Here is a 15,017-nt window from a genome sequence, read left to right as displayed (position 1 = left end):
TAGTACCCAGCATTATGTCTAATTTTTTCCGATAAATTCGACAAATCGTAACATTTTGCAATGTTTATTTAACACCGCCCAACACCATTAACTAATTTCTTTGAATGTTACAAGAACTGCTGTGCAACTAAAACTTATTATCTAACTCGTAAAAACCGCATAAAATTGGTGATTTGCCCTACCAAAGTCGTCGCTCTCGATTCACAAAAAACAGTTTATAAAAGACTCGTTTTGTTTATTCCACTTTATGTTTTGAAAGAAACTCGATCAAACTCGTCTAGAGGGAGTGTGTTTTTTTACGAAATATTTTGGTCATTTTACGACCGGAAGTGCTACTTGAAGTGATTTAGTGCAGATTTCGGTAGGTCATACTCAATTAACTACACTAGAATCTGCTTTATTATTTAACAATTTTTAATTGAATTAATTTCATGGAATTCCAGGAAAAAGTAAAATTGTATTGCACTACGTAAATGCATTTGGAAATTCCATTTTTAATTTACTACTATGTTAGTTTCGCTGTCGTACTTACAAGTTAAATCAGTGCTGCAAATTTAAGTTTGGCCTGTGAGATTAACAGTTAACAATTTTTTTAGTGGTTCTACACAGTTTTTACTCATAATTTCATATTTAAAAAAAAAGTTAAGTGCGTGTTATTGACTTTTGCTAAAATGTGACTATAAATGATAATCAAGTGAATACAATGTAAAGTTAATTGGACGTTTTTAACACGTGTTTGTTTATTCTACGGTAATAATCTTATAATCTGAGAGTCTATTGTATAATCAGAACTTACGACCTCGATGTAATTGAACCTAATTATTGACCATATATTAGTTAATCGAAAATTGGCAGAAGGTCAATATTTTTTCCAAAACGTATCTCAATTTTGCTGATAGTTCTATTTCCTCTATGTTTGCAGTTAATTTTCATCAAGAACGTTTGTATAACTTAATAAATTAGGGAACTAAACCTTGACAAAAACAAAAGTAAAATATGGTATGACCTAATATCATTTCGCTTTGATTTGCACTATATTTAATTTTTAAAACTTATACTGCTCCTCTTATTAGAAATGCTTTTGGAACGGTGAAAAAACTTATATTTTTGAAAATAACCGACGTTTCCACGTTTTGATTAATTCAATTTCATGAATCCCCTTTGAGGAAATTGCTACAAATAAATACAAAATTAATAAACTAGTTATTGGAATTTTCTGCACTAAATGGCAACTCTGCATGAAAAAGTACTTCATCTTCCAGCACCAGGGCAGTGTTACTAGACCAAAGTTTCAATTTATTAACAGTGTTGCCACATTTCGATTATCTTAAAAAATACTCAAAACTCAAACAGTCAGTAAAAGACAATCTAGAAAAAAAATATCTGTTGCACATTATGCTGGTACTATTCAAGTGTAAATTATGTTCACATACAATGTTGTCAAACCTTAATGAGGTTTGGCAATTAAATAAATTCTGCAAATATTTTTCAAAGAAACTAAGTATTTCTTAAGATTGTTTTGCATTGATTGGCAACTTTGATCTGCATAATCATATTTTAAATACCTCAAATAAGTCCGTTCCAATTTAGTGTGTTTCTGTGTTGCAAGATTCATTATTTTAAGCAGATCCATCTGTATGTACATTTTTTTCAGATTCAATATAATCTAAAATGTATCATTAATACAATCTCAATAATAGTAATAACTTGCTATTTGAACACTTCTTCATCAAGAAAATACAGAGAGAAGCAAGTTTTTCATTTTTACTAAAACTGAACTAATTAATGTTCATGTTGTGAATTACAATACATGAATTACATATACGTGACCTCAAACACCTAATTTTAAACTTGAAAAATGTTAAAATCTAAATTGTAAAAAAGATCACGTGACATAAAACGTAAATTTCCAGTTTGGCAATTTAATTTTTGCAAAAAAAAAACAAAATTAATCGTACTAAATCAATTTGAACTTTTCAAAGATAACATAAAATACGTCTTATTATAAATTTTATTTTGGAATTGATCAAAAAAAATGTCCCGAAGTTGTTAACCTAAAACTGTGACACTGTCACGTGACCTTAAAAATTGTATTTTAAAAAGTGATACTTTAAATGATACTTTAATTAATTAAAATTTAAAGTAAATAATATTTTCTAGGAGGTATAGGAGTTCTATTTTCTTGACAAAATATTATTCGAATGTAATAATTTATAATATTACAGTGTACAAATTAATAGCAAAGTTTCAAATCAAATTCGATTTGTTATAACAAATAACTATTTAATAAACATATTGTAGAACAAAATCTAAAAATAATAACCTTTTAATTCGCCATGAAAATAAGAAAAGTGTGTTGCTCTTTCAAAAATCATCATAAAATCACATTATTATTATTATAATATATTTCTTAAATATAAATTACTTACAGTTCAGTAGTAGTACCGTAGTAGTGCAGTTCAGTCACAGTACTTTAACAGAATCCGAAAAAAATCAAATATGAATGTAAATTTTCTCTTTGATAAGGTGGTTGGTTGGGATATATATTTTTTTTTGATGACACAGTTTAAACTTACTATTAATCAGTTCCATGTAAAGATTGTATTTTTTTAAAACCACCATTATAAGTGTGTTTAGTAATTCTTATGTCATCCAACATAATACCAAATTTTTTTAGAAAGTCAGATATTGAACATATTTCCTTGGATATTTTACACTAACCGGCAACACTAGCTTCAGTTCGTTTACCTCGAAAATATGGATAAATTTCCATAAAATTAAGTGTAAAACGTATTAGATTAAAGAAAGGGTTTTATGAAATATGACAGCAAAAAGTAATTTGTACTATTAAAAAGTTTGGATTTCAATAACTTTTTATTGACTTTTCAATATGGCGTTTGTTGCCTATGTATATTAGAACTACCATAGCGTTTAATTATTAATCTATTTAACTGGTTACATTTTGTACCTTATATAATTCAAAATTTAGTAGAAAATCAACATAAAAATTAAACTAATCACCGTTTTGAACACAAATACTTTTCTATTATATGGTTAGACAGTTTGCGGTTTGCGCTGACAGCGTGAAATCGAGAAGCGCAATCACCAAAATTATAACACTTTCATCCGTCTACGTAACATTATCAATTATTTGTACTTATAGTACATTGTCCTAGATGAATGGAACTAAAACGTAACAAGCCACAAAAACTAACTAGAATTCTTTCAAGAGAGGGGTTTGTGGCAGAAATAAACGGATAATCCGTTATCTAAGTGCATTTTTGACTGTTCCACTCTCCACTGAGATTTCTTTTTAAATGGACAGTCTTTTGTTGCTTTTGGTAGTTTAGTTGTACTATTCGTACACTTTTGTATGGTTAGTGCTAAGAAAATTGTTTTGATTTAGGTGGTGCTCGTGCTAGCTAGCTTAGACCGAAATGGCTAAACTTTTTATATGCTTATCCGCCCTTTTGGTGGGCACCCTGGCGATTCCTATTAAAGATGAACTGATGTTCGAAGGACCAGATGATACGGCAACAGTGGAAAGTACGGTGAGAGAGGCCAGAGCTGCTCCAAAACACATTGGTGATCTTCTAAAACCAGGTAATATTTTAGAGTATTATAACAAAAGTGTGTTTGTAAATATTTATTACATTCGGACATATTTTAGTTTTAAGATTTTAGTTACAAATATTTAATATAGATGTCGCGACAACGTATTCCGTACTTTCAGAGAAATTACTATTAATGTGAGATGTTTTACTAACAAATTCGTTGATCTTTACTTTGTTTTTTAAATAATTTCTAAAAAAATTTAAATTGATAACACAAAGGTGGATCAACTGTGTATGATTTTTAACATTTTCGTTTATAAATATGCGTTATGTGTTGAAACTTTTATCTAACATTTCAAAATAACACTTTCGGCCTAAATTAATCCTACTTTTATCACCTCAACTTTTTTACAAAAATTAATCTTTTTTAATTTGTTTTTTTAGGACAAAATACAAAACTTTTTTCCCTCTACAAAATGACATTATTCTAATGAAAAATTTCGATTTTCTTCGGCATTATCAACTTTTTTGTTTCTTACGACCGCCATATTAGATTTTCGCATATTTTGCTAAACATTTTGTTTCCAGGTTTACCAACTTATGTCATAATTAATATTTTCCTCAATGTTTTCATCGTTTAGCTTCATGTTGGTATTTTCAAAACTTCCAAAAAACTCAAAATTTTGAATACTTACCTATGTTTTGTTTTAAATAGAATGTTTGCTTTAAACTTGTTTTTCAAATGATTTTTACTGTCTAAATATAACTGACGTCCTGTCTTATTAGCTCATCACTCGGTACATAGTAATGTTATTGTGTATGAAAGAAACAGAACCAGAAACCATCTGGAATTGTCAGAAACTGAGAATTGCCAGAAACTATTTGACATTGCTAGAAACTATCTGGTACTGCTAGTAGTGACATGCAAATGTCAGAACTAATCAGTGACTAGATTTTAAACATTGTTTAGACGAACGGTGCAAATGGCAATAAGAAATCTACATAAAATTATATATCGTTATTGATTCAAGATTTAAAATTATCAGATATTAATTAAATAACTCTGTATCAGTGTTGCCAATTTAAAATATTTAATGGCGGTAGAATATTCAGTCAAAAAACGGTAGATAACGGTAAATCAAAACTAATTCATTCATTTTACATTATTATACAGGGTGTCTTTTAATAGATATCAATAATTTTAATCATTAATTCTTGCTATAAAAGCGGTACTTCAAAAATACAGTTTTTTCATTTTTATTTAATAATATTTGTTTTTTCAGTTTTGACATTAGTGACAGATATCACGGGGGTTTAAAGGATAATTTAGCTAGGCAGTCACGTGACCATTGTCAGAAATCATAAATCTCAAAAACACTCTTTATATCGAATACTGCAAAAAAACGTTTCTAAATCCTGATTTTTGCAACTTTTGAGAATGGTTTGACAGTTTTGACGTTAGTGACAGTTGTCACGTGATTGTAGAACACTATTTAGCTAGACGGTCACGTGACAATCGGCAAAATAACTGTCAAAAATCTCAGAAACACGTTTTATATCAAATACTGCAAGAAAACGTTTCTAAATCCTGATTTTTGCTACTTTTGAGCATGGTTTGACAGTTTTGACGTTAGTGACAGTTGTCACGTGATTGTAGAACACTATTTAGCTAGACGGTCACGTGACAATCGGCAAAATAACTGTCAAAAATCTCAGAAACACGTTTTATATCAAATACTGCAAGAAAACGTTTCTAAATCCTGATTTTTGCTACTTTTGAGCATGGTTTGACAGTTTTGACGTTAGTGACAGTTGTCACGTGATTGTAGAACACTATTTAGCTAGACGGTCACGTGACAATCGGCAAAATAACTGTCATAAATCTCAGAAACATGTTTTATATCAAATACTGCCAGAAAACCTCCTCCTAAACCCTGATTTTTGCAACTTTACAGCACGGTTTGACAGTTTTGACGTTATTGACAGTTGTCACGTGATTTCAGAAGACTATTTAGCTTGACTATGAAGTGACAATTGTCAAAATAACTGTTAAATCTCAGGAAATCGTCTTGTTTCGAAAACTATGTTAAAATGTAATTATTTTGCAAATTCTAGTAAAATTTTGACAATTCTGACAATAGTGACAGACATCACGTAGTTTTAAAGAATAATTTGGAGAAAAAAAAGGACTGTTTTACGCGAATTTTTAGAATCCTTATCTAATTTCCTATTCAATAAACTGAAAAAGTATATGAAAACTTTCACAACCAACATAATGGCAATAACGTAATTAAAAACGGAAAATTATATACAAAAAACAGGAGAACGGTAGAAGAACTACAAAAACGGTAGTATTGATATTTTAGAAGCACGTTATAATGAGAAAGAGAGCAATAACATCCAAAAAACGATTTAATAACAAAAAAATGGTATCCAAATTTTCTAGTAAAAGTTAAGTTTTCCATCAAAGTCTTAAGTTGTCTATAAAACTAAAATAAATCTTATTTTAACTGATACTATGACAAGTGATTTAAAACCGATAGCGACATCTAGATAAAACAGACTAAACCGGGCTTGATTTTGAATCAATGATAAGCTTTTAAGTGAAATACTTTTAATAGAATGGTAAGTTGCCAAGTTATCCAACAGATGACACTGTACGTTCCAGTCAGCAATTATTGTTAACTTTTTATTTATTATCTTTAACGTCACGTTGCCATTTATCGGTAATTTAAATAGTATATATAAAGTATAGACAAAGATTTAAAGTACCTGAAGTATTAATTTTTATTTCATTTTTTTGCTTACAACTTTAACAAAAAAAACTATTCTACAGCGTGCACTAAGGTTTTTATACAAAAATGAAATTAACCTTAGTGTGCTACTTTAAACAGGGTGTAACAAATTATTTCAAAAATAAACCAACAAATCTAAATATTTTGTTCAAGATACTTTTATAATTGTAATTTGTTAGTTAGGATTAAATATACAGGGTTGTTAAATGAAGACTGACCAACCTCTTTTTTTGGACTTCCTTGTATGAAATTGAAAAATGTGAATTCAAAAATTGCTACCAAAATATTAAATGTTTATTTTATTATCATACATCATAACATTTTCCTAGTAGCCAATATTTCCAAAACTTTTTTAATTATTTTCAGAATTTGGAGCACATTCTGAAAATAATTTAAATATTCCTGGTGATCAATTAGAAAAAATAAAGTAATTTTTGTATTAACAAATATGATAATTATGCAGAATTGCAGTTTTCTCCAATAGTGGACCATGATGTGTTGATCTTTAATTTACTAGAGAAGAAGAAGAGTAACACAGTTCTTTAACTATTTATATGTTATTATATGTATCCAAAATTTAGAGAGGAAGAGTAGTCGCTCTAGTTCTGAAATAAATTTTTGACCCTTACAAAAATATTCCCAACATAATGATGAACTTATTAGGCGTTATTTTCTATACACACTGTAGAAATGAAGAATAGTCGCTAAATTATAAAGATTTTTTTTACTTTACTTAAAATCGGTCAAATTCTGGTTGCTAGTCAATTACTTGTGCAGTAATCCTATTTCAAGGTTAGAATTATTTTAATAGTAATTTTTGGAGTCTACTACATTAAATATTTCAGTCTTTTTTAGTTGTATACAGGAAAGCCAAAAAATAAGGCTGGTCAATCACTAAAGGTTTCTTACCTACATATTTTAATAAAAATTTAATGCAGCATTATAGATTATTAATTTATAATCTAAGATTGTATTGCTTGTTATATTAATATTTTAAATTGCATATTTACGATGTGAGAATCTTAGAAAACAGTTTTTTTTGTTACCAAAATATTTATTTTATTTAGTACTAAAGATTCACAGACAAACATTTTTTGGGAACACCATATTTTAACAATATCAATGAACTACTTTACTTAATCAGTTACGTGAGATGATAAGCCCGTTTACTTAACTGACGACACTTACCAGAAACTAGAAAAGCACTGTGTCATTACTTAAATTCCACAAATACTTAAATAAAAAAAAACACTTAGTTGATTGTTGCTCAATTTATGCTCTAGGTGTAAAAGACGCTTTTCTATACGTTTACGGTGATGCCGAAAACGATGACGGAGAGTTTCACGGTTATTCCAAAACAATGGACGCTAAAGGACAAGACGGGTACAAGCACAGAGATAAATTCCACAAACAAGACGGTGATAAGTACCGATACGAAGTACATTCCGAATTTGGACAGGCGAATAGAGCGAAAATTGAGAACGAAAACGACAAAGGATTGAAGAAAGCCATTAAGGAAGGTACAAAGACCACCACAAATGCACCCAGTAAATTAGAATGGTTGGAGTACACTGTAGTAGATCAATTGCATGACCAATTGGATTAAGTAGTGCATGTTGTGGTGGATTTTATCACAGAGGAATGTTGTTGACCGAGGCATGGGAATTAATAAACGCTGCACCTTAGTGGAAATAATAGTCTTGAGTAATCTGTAATTTTTAGTGCGAACAAGATGACACAGTAATTACAATTAGAGTACAGATCTAACACACTTACGAATAAGAATTTGTTAGATCTTGGAAATATTATAGACAAAAATTTCAAGGCCTAGTATCTAGACTTAATATTCGCTTTCGACTGGTCAAACTGATATGTATTCTAGATAAAATACAAATTACCGGATTACCCAATCTGTCTGGCGGAAAAAATCTATTGGAGATATTCCTGACGTAATTTCTATAGATTGTCCCATTTTGGTTCTACATGTATTGGGATCTCGGTAATCGTAAGAGCTATAGAGTCGGTTAAATGAGGAAAGTTTTAAAGAACTTTATGTGAAACTCATTCCCGGTTTCCCGTTTTACGGAAAAAGTTAATTTTTAAACAATTGTTTACAGTTCCTTAACAAAGCCAAAGAGAGTTTTGAAACTAAGATATTATATTGTTATTTATTTCCGAGATATGGATTATAACTTTGTAAATTTTAAAGGTCGCCATCCTGGATTTTTGCATTTTTGTAAAGCGCTTAAAATATTCTTTTTAATGATGTACAGGGTGTCCGGATTTGGTGTGTTTTGACAGGAAAACCCCATTTCCCAGCGAGGTAGGAAAAAACTAGTATACCTGTAGAGAGCTCGATTTTTGAAAAAAATATTAATGAGAAAAACCCTATTTCGATATCTTGTCAGTTCGCGGCGCTAGAGGGCGTTTTTAAAATTTCGCCCATTTTGAAAACTCCTCACAAAATTTTTCTTTATTTTATTTTTAATAATTTTCTACCGTTAATTTACTTTAGTTACTTTAATGTGTGTGAAAATACTGAAAAAGTAAATTGTTATTGGGTCTATATCTGTTATTCATTGAAAGTTAACTTCATATTTCATTTATTTCTAGGAATAATTATAGACATACTTACATCGTAGAAAATGTATATTCGAATATGAGTTCCATATAAAATTAGGAAATTATGTCAATTATTGAGAAAATGGAAGGCAGTATCAAAACACTAAGTACTCCACTGGAATTACATTGAGCAAGTGCCTTCAGAATGTTTTTGTTTCACTTCTATATTTTAATAAACAAAAAAGTTGTGAAGAGTTTTCAAAATGGGCGAAATTCGAATAACGCCCTCTAGCGCCGCGAATTAACAAGATATCGAAATACGATGTATGCCATTAATCTTAACTAGTTTTTTTCTATCTAGCCGGGAAATAGGGTTTTCCTGTCAAAACACATTAAATCCAGGCACCCTGTACTAGATGATGGTATTATTTAGTTTCTAAATAACAGAAAAACATTTTTTAAATTTTTGTCAAATTGGAAAATGTTGCCGCCATTATGAAAGACAAGTGACTATCAGTGTTGTATAGCTTTGGTTATATCTCCGAATTTAGAAAATCGGAAAAAAGTTCTATTTATTGACTCCATTACTTGATTTTGCGTACAGATTAATGTAAAATTTGACTGACATTATAACAAAAAAAAAAAAAAAAACAAAAAACTGTGCGATTGCGTTTAGTTTTGATTTAAGTAATTTTTTGTAAAGTTTCTCTATCAAAAGTATGTTATTATCATATTTTTTCATTTTATTTAGATAATTTACAACCCTTTTGATACCAACTTTACAAAATCTTATATAAATGCAAACACTTATTTTTTTATCACATTATGAAATTCTGTATTGAATTTTAGGAAGTTGCTGATGATAACTTATTTTTGGGCCACACTGAAGACATAAAATTTTCTCTCTCTCATATACTGTATAAAATAAATACCACAAACGCTTTGATAATATCAACCAGAAAAATGAAAGGTTTACCAGAAAAAACAATAAGTCTCAGCCCTTCGCTCACTGACCACCAAAATTGGAGAAACTAGGAAAGATTTGGCAATGCCGTAAACGGTGAAAAGACTCTAAAAACAAAAACTTTTCTTTCCGACATTAGAATATGCTATTTAATAATTAAAATGATAACTCAGAATGAACAGTTCTCACAAACCATAACTTGGTTATGTTGAACGTTATCATTTATTATTTATTAATTAGAAATCATTTAGGAATTCTACGTTTGAATATCTCTGCATCTAGATATTTTAAACAGTGGCTACTTGACAACTCTGTATCAGAATGTCTCATAATAAAAGCAACCTATTCTAAAGTAAGATACAAATTAAAAATTCAATTAAGAATACGACATACTGCACTTGGAAAACGATCCATCGTAGAGGCTTGTGGCAAAAAAGTTATAACTAAAACAACCAAGAGAAATGAAATAGAATTTTTGAAAATTTTTGGTCATATTCTATATCTCAGAAAAGTAAGATAGGAACATGCAACCCGTTTTGCTTAAACATCAACCGTTTGCCTGCTATAGCCTTCCAAAATCACTTACTATTGATAAATCTAAGAAGATATAGATTGTGTAAAAAAAAACGAATTAGGGAATGAGGAAAAGTAATTACTTAAGTATTAGAGAATGAAAGGACGAAGTAATTTTAATACCACCAACTGATTTAAAAAAACAAACAAATAATATTAATAACCTAATTGGTTTATTGATTTAAAATTAATTAACTAAATATCAAACTGGGTGTTTTAATAAAAAAATTCAATTTTAAAGTACACAATGAATTAACAACATTACTAGGTAAAAGTGTGACTGTGTAATGGTATAATTATTGCAAACTGTTCTTTGTTCTCGCTTGTCTATAATAAGTATTAAAAATTATTTTTTTGCAAAAATAATTCAGATAAAAGTATAAAGATTTTACTAACATGAAAATAAAAATAATATAAAATATATTAAATTTACTACAGAATATTTGGTTTTATTTTCAGCTGGTGGGGATGACGAAGAACGTGAAGAGTCCAGAAAAGCGTATTCAGTTTTTGAAGAATTGAATGAGTAAGTGCATGGTATTTCATGGTAATATTTTAGTACAAAAATAGATGGCGGTATAAAAATAAACTTATTAATTTTGTTTAATTAATAACTTTTTTAGACACTTAATATTTCTTGTAAATTATAGTATTTTAACACGTTATTGACCTAGAAAGTTTTAAAATTTACCCTTGGACTTAAAATATATTGAAAAAACATGGTCGTTAACCTGTTAAACTTTATATTTTAATTTTCAAATATTTTATAATCAAAGAAATGTATGTCAGAAATTCGAATAGTACCATTTTTTAGGTTTTTCGGCACTTGACAACAATGCACGTTTTTATTTTTTATCCTAAAACACAATTTTGATTCACCTGTCGTATCTACCAGTAAATTCTACTTATAAATATCTGGCCCATTAGCTCAGTTGGTTAGAGCGTCGTGCTAATAACGCGAAGGTCGCGGGTTCGATCCCCTCATGGGCCACTAACTTTTTTATTTTATTTTTGTATATCTAATTTAATAAAAATGCTCATTAAGATTCGCTATAATGATTTAAAAAAATAATTAACTAAAATTTTTTAGCTTTTATGATTAATCGGCGTTTTTAAAATTAACGTTTAAACCAGAGCAAATCGCGTTTACGTCATTATGACAAAATATACAATTTTAACGGTTTTATTGTGAAAATTATTATTAAAGAGAAAATTATTTATTAAGCAGAAATAGTTGAAAATTATGTATAAAAGATAAATAGTGGGTTTTTCCAAAAATAGTTTATACATATAAAAAATGGTTTACTGCGTTTAGCATAGGCAAGATCTTAGAAATTTTTTGAATAAAAAATTGGTCTATAATTATTGCTTTACAAAAATTGAAATACAAAAAATATATTTCAAAACTGCTGAAATAATTTAATTATAATTGTAGTAAAAAAATTGATTGGATCTTTAATTCGCATGGTAAAATGGATACAATTACTCATCTTCAGGGACTACAAGAACAATAAACATGGTTTAAATTTTTTATGTGTACAGGGTGATCAAATAAAAGTGGCTCTCGGCTTTTTTAACTAAACGGTTAATCGTAGAATTTCGAAAAAAAAACGTGGGTTATGGCCCAAAAAATCGCTAGAAAATATATATTTTAGTTTTGGAAAACATTCACAAGAGGGCGTACTAACAACTTTAATTCAAAAAAAGGGCTTACCTTTAAAATTTCAAATGCAATACTTTGAAAACACATGCCAAGGAAAGCAAAGTTTATTTTTAGCAACTTTGATTTTAAAATAGTGGGAGTAAGTCAAAAATTGCGATAACTTTGAAATTCTTGGTCGAAGAGCATTGAGTTTGACACCAGCATTTAAGTTATCGGATTAAAGTTAAAAAAAGAACTAAAAATATTTTGTAGCGATTCTTTGAGCTTATTTTTCTAAAAAGTTTTTTCCCGAAGCTTTACGATCAACCGTTTAGTCAAAAAAAACCGAGAGCTGAGAGGTTAGCAATTCAAGCAATAAAGGAGATAGAAGAACATTTGTTTTAAAAACTCTCCTAAAACACACATCTTAATTAACTTGAAATTAAAGAAACTAAGATCCAAAGATTTAACCTTTAAAAGTAAATAAATCTAATAGGGATGACAAAAAACAACCAAAAAAGAAGGTAGAAGCTGAATTCAACTACTACGGGGGAGAAGGTGGTGGTGAAAGCGAAGGAGGTGAAGGTGGCGGAAGTTACTACAGCAGCAGTGGTAGCAAATCTGCCAAAGGTGGTGATGGTGAAGGAGCCGAATCTTCCGAATCATCAGAAGGTATGAAATTTTTTATTGGAAAGTAAATATTCTTCTTTCCAATATATGGTTGAATATAAAAATACCTGAAAAATAATTTTCATTATTATCTATAATGATTCTTAAGACCGCTTAATTCATTAAAAAGTTAATAGCTTCAGACCTTTTTTTAGCAGACTTATTCCGAACAAAACGGCTTTCGTGTCGATACCTGGAAACTAAATCTGCTATTGACTGACAATTGGAAATTGCCAGGCAGGCAGTTCGTGTTTGTTTAATACTGTTCCTAATTTCCTTGGCTGGGTTTGACCCGAAGGGCTGATCGTTTTTGGAACAGCGAACAATATTTGAAGTTTGTAGAGGTTGCAATTAAATTGTCACAATCAGAGTTCTAAATTACATTTATAGAAGTAAGAAATTTGTAAAATATACGCACTCATAATTAAGCTGTTTACAATAAACTATAACTGGAATTTTAAGAAATTTAATTGTTGTAGATAATCAGATTTGGGACACATTGTATATCCAATTATTATCACTCGGTTATAACAGAAAAATGGTTATAAAAGGTGTTCCAAAATTGTTGGCAATAATAAAAGGGCGAAGAAAACTGCAAGGATAATTTACTTGCTGTTTTTAATAACATTTTACTAAAATTTAATATCGGACATTTTTGACGACAAAATCAGAATTAAAACTTAATTTAGCGAGGACTGGGGACACCAGTTACCCAACTCCATTGAATTAATTAATTTATAAGTCCTAGAAGTTTTTTTAACCTCTGTTTATAAGTTGTTAAATGAGAAGAGTCTTCAGTCAGTCAAAAAATTTTCGGCAAAATCACCGATTTTGTATTATTTTGATGATCAATTATATTAGTACTTTAGTATCAATTATACGTTTCGACACATCAGATAAATAATATTTCATTTTTTTTTTGTGTTTACGAAAAATATGTCTGAATTCACTTTTTCAGAGCAGAAAATTCCATTAAAACCTTAATATTCCCAGAATTAATTTGTCTACAACCAATCAGGTCATAACAACCTATCGACACAATATCACAATACAACTTAATAGGTTTGCCTTATCGATTTTTTTAGAGAGATTGTAAGCTACATTGCAACATTACAAGCAGCACGTATCCGATAAAATATTTCTCAAGTATGCACGTTAATAAACTTTAAGTTACACTTGACCTTTTCTAAAGTATTGAAAAAAATCATCGTTTTTACGTCAATAGAAGAACTGACAGCTGTATTAAGCAGAAATAGATACTGGAGTTAACTAGACATTTGGGAGTTTAACTCCAAACTTAGATGCCAGATTTTCTATTACCTATATTAATACCCAATGTGGAAATTTAAAAAAACACTTAATCAAATGTTCAATTTCAGGTGAAGGTGGTGAAGGAGGAGATGGTGCTGAAAATGAGGAGTACGAAGAATCGTCCGAAGAAGGTGACGGTGAAGAAGAAGAAGACGAGTACTAATTTTAACCACCTAAATTAGGGTTATAATCTGATACCAAATATTTTCATCTAACCTTCCTATCCATTTAGACTATTGCCATCTTTCTCAACTTTTCTCAATTCTTTTTCTTCTTTAACTCAACTACTTATTACCTCATTTACTATACTTAATAACTTTTTACTAATACTTTCATTTCAACTTATTAACTAACCATTTATTACTCTTATCTAACCTATTCTTTCTACTAACCATCACGAGACTCGATCTCTGTTTTCATTTCATAAATTTTTGTTGCATGTATTTTTTTATTATATGATCATAACTATAATATACGGAATCATTGGTTGCATTATAATATGTATATTTTATTTGAATCATTTAAGAGATTTGGAGAGACTTATATTTATAATAATTAAATGATCGTTTTCATTAAAAGCGTGTGTTTAAATTTTGGTTTGACCGGGGTATGCAGATTGGATTTCATTATTAAATACTGAAATTAATGTAGTAAGATTTTTGTCATAATTTTGTCAATATACGAATGTCGAGTGAGTTGTTTTGTAATTTTGCAACTCAGTTTTAAAACTCGATGTATTTTGACTAATTTAAAAAGCAATGAAAAATCTATGTATAGTCATATTTTTAAGTTTAGAAATAGGTTTAAAACTTTCAAATTATGAGTGCAGGCTTTACTGTTCAAGAAATAGCTGTAATTGAGACAGACATCTGAATTTTCTGAATCTGAAAATTTACTCGTTAGTTAATGTTAAATTTAAAACTAGAAATTTTATAATAATATGAAAA

General features: G+C 29.2%; 1 protein-coding gene and 1 non-coding gene across 3 annotated transcripts; both read left to right on the top strand.

Moving 5' to 3' along the window:
• Positions 1-211: 211 nt before the first annotated feature.
• Positions 212-14,979, top strand: LOC145724832 (uncharacterized). 2 transcript variants are annotated; one of them, XM_081973273.1, is made up of 6 exons: positions 212-361; positions 3,407-3,603; positions 7,633-7,869; positions 10,908-10,974; positions 12,587-12,762; positions 14,139-14,971. In XM_081973273.1, the coding sequence occupies exons 2-6, from the start codon at positions 3,438-3,440 to the stop codon at positions 14,231-14,233; spliced, it is 741 nt and encodes a 246-aa protein (XP_081829399.1). In that variant the 5' UTR covers positions 212-361; positions 3,407-3,437; the 3' UTR covers positions 14,234-14,971. The 2 variants fall into 2 exon arrangements, with proteins under 2 accessions (XP_081829399.1, XP_081829401.1); XM_081973275.1 differs by lacking the exon at positions 212-361 and adding an exon at positions 541-750 and having other exon boundaries at positions 14,139-14,979.
• On the top strand, positions 11,366-11,439 carry TRNAI-AAU (transfer RNA isoleucine (anticodon AAU)). The gene has a single exon. It is a non-coding gene; the product is annotated as a tRNA-Ile (tRNA).
• Positions 14,980-15,017: the final 38 nt, after the last annotated feature.

The sequence above is a fragment of the Ips typographus genome, linkage group LG2, assembly GCF_016097725.1.
Source record: "Ips typographus isolate SLU linkage group LG2, UJ_Ityp_2.0, whole genome shotgun sequence".
NCBI lineage: Eukaryota > Metazoa > Arthropoda > Insecta > Coleoptera > Curculionidae > Ips > Ips typographus.
The sequence above is the reverse complement of the archived record's forward strand: the minus strand, read 5'-3'. Positions and strand labels throughout refer to the sequence as shown.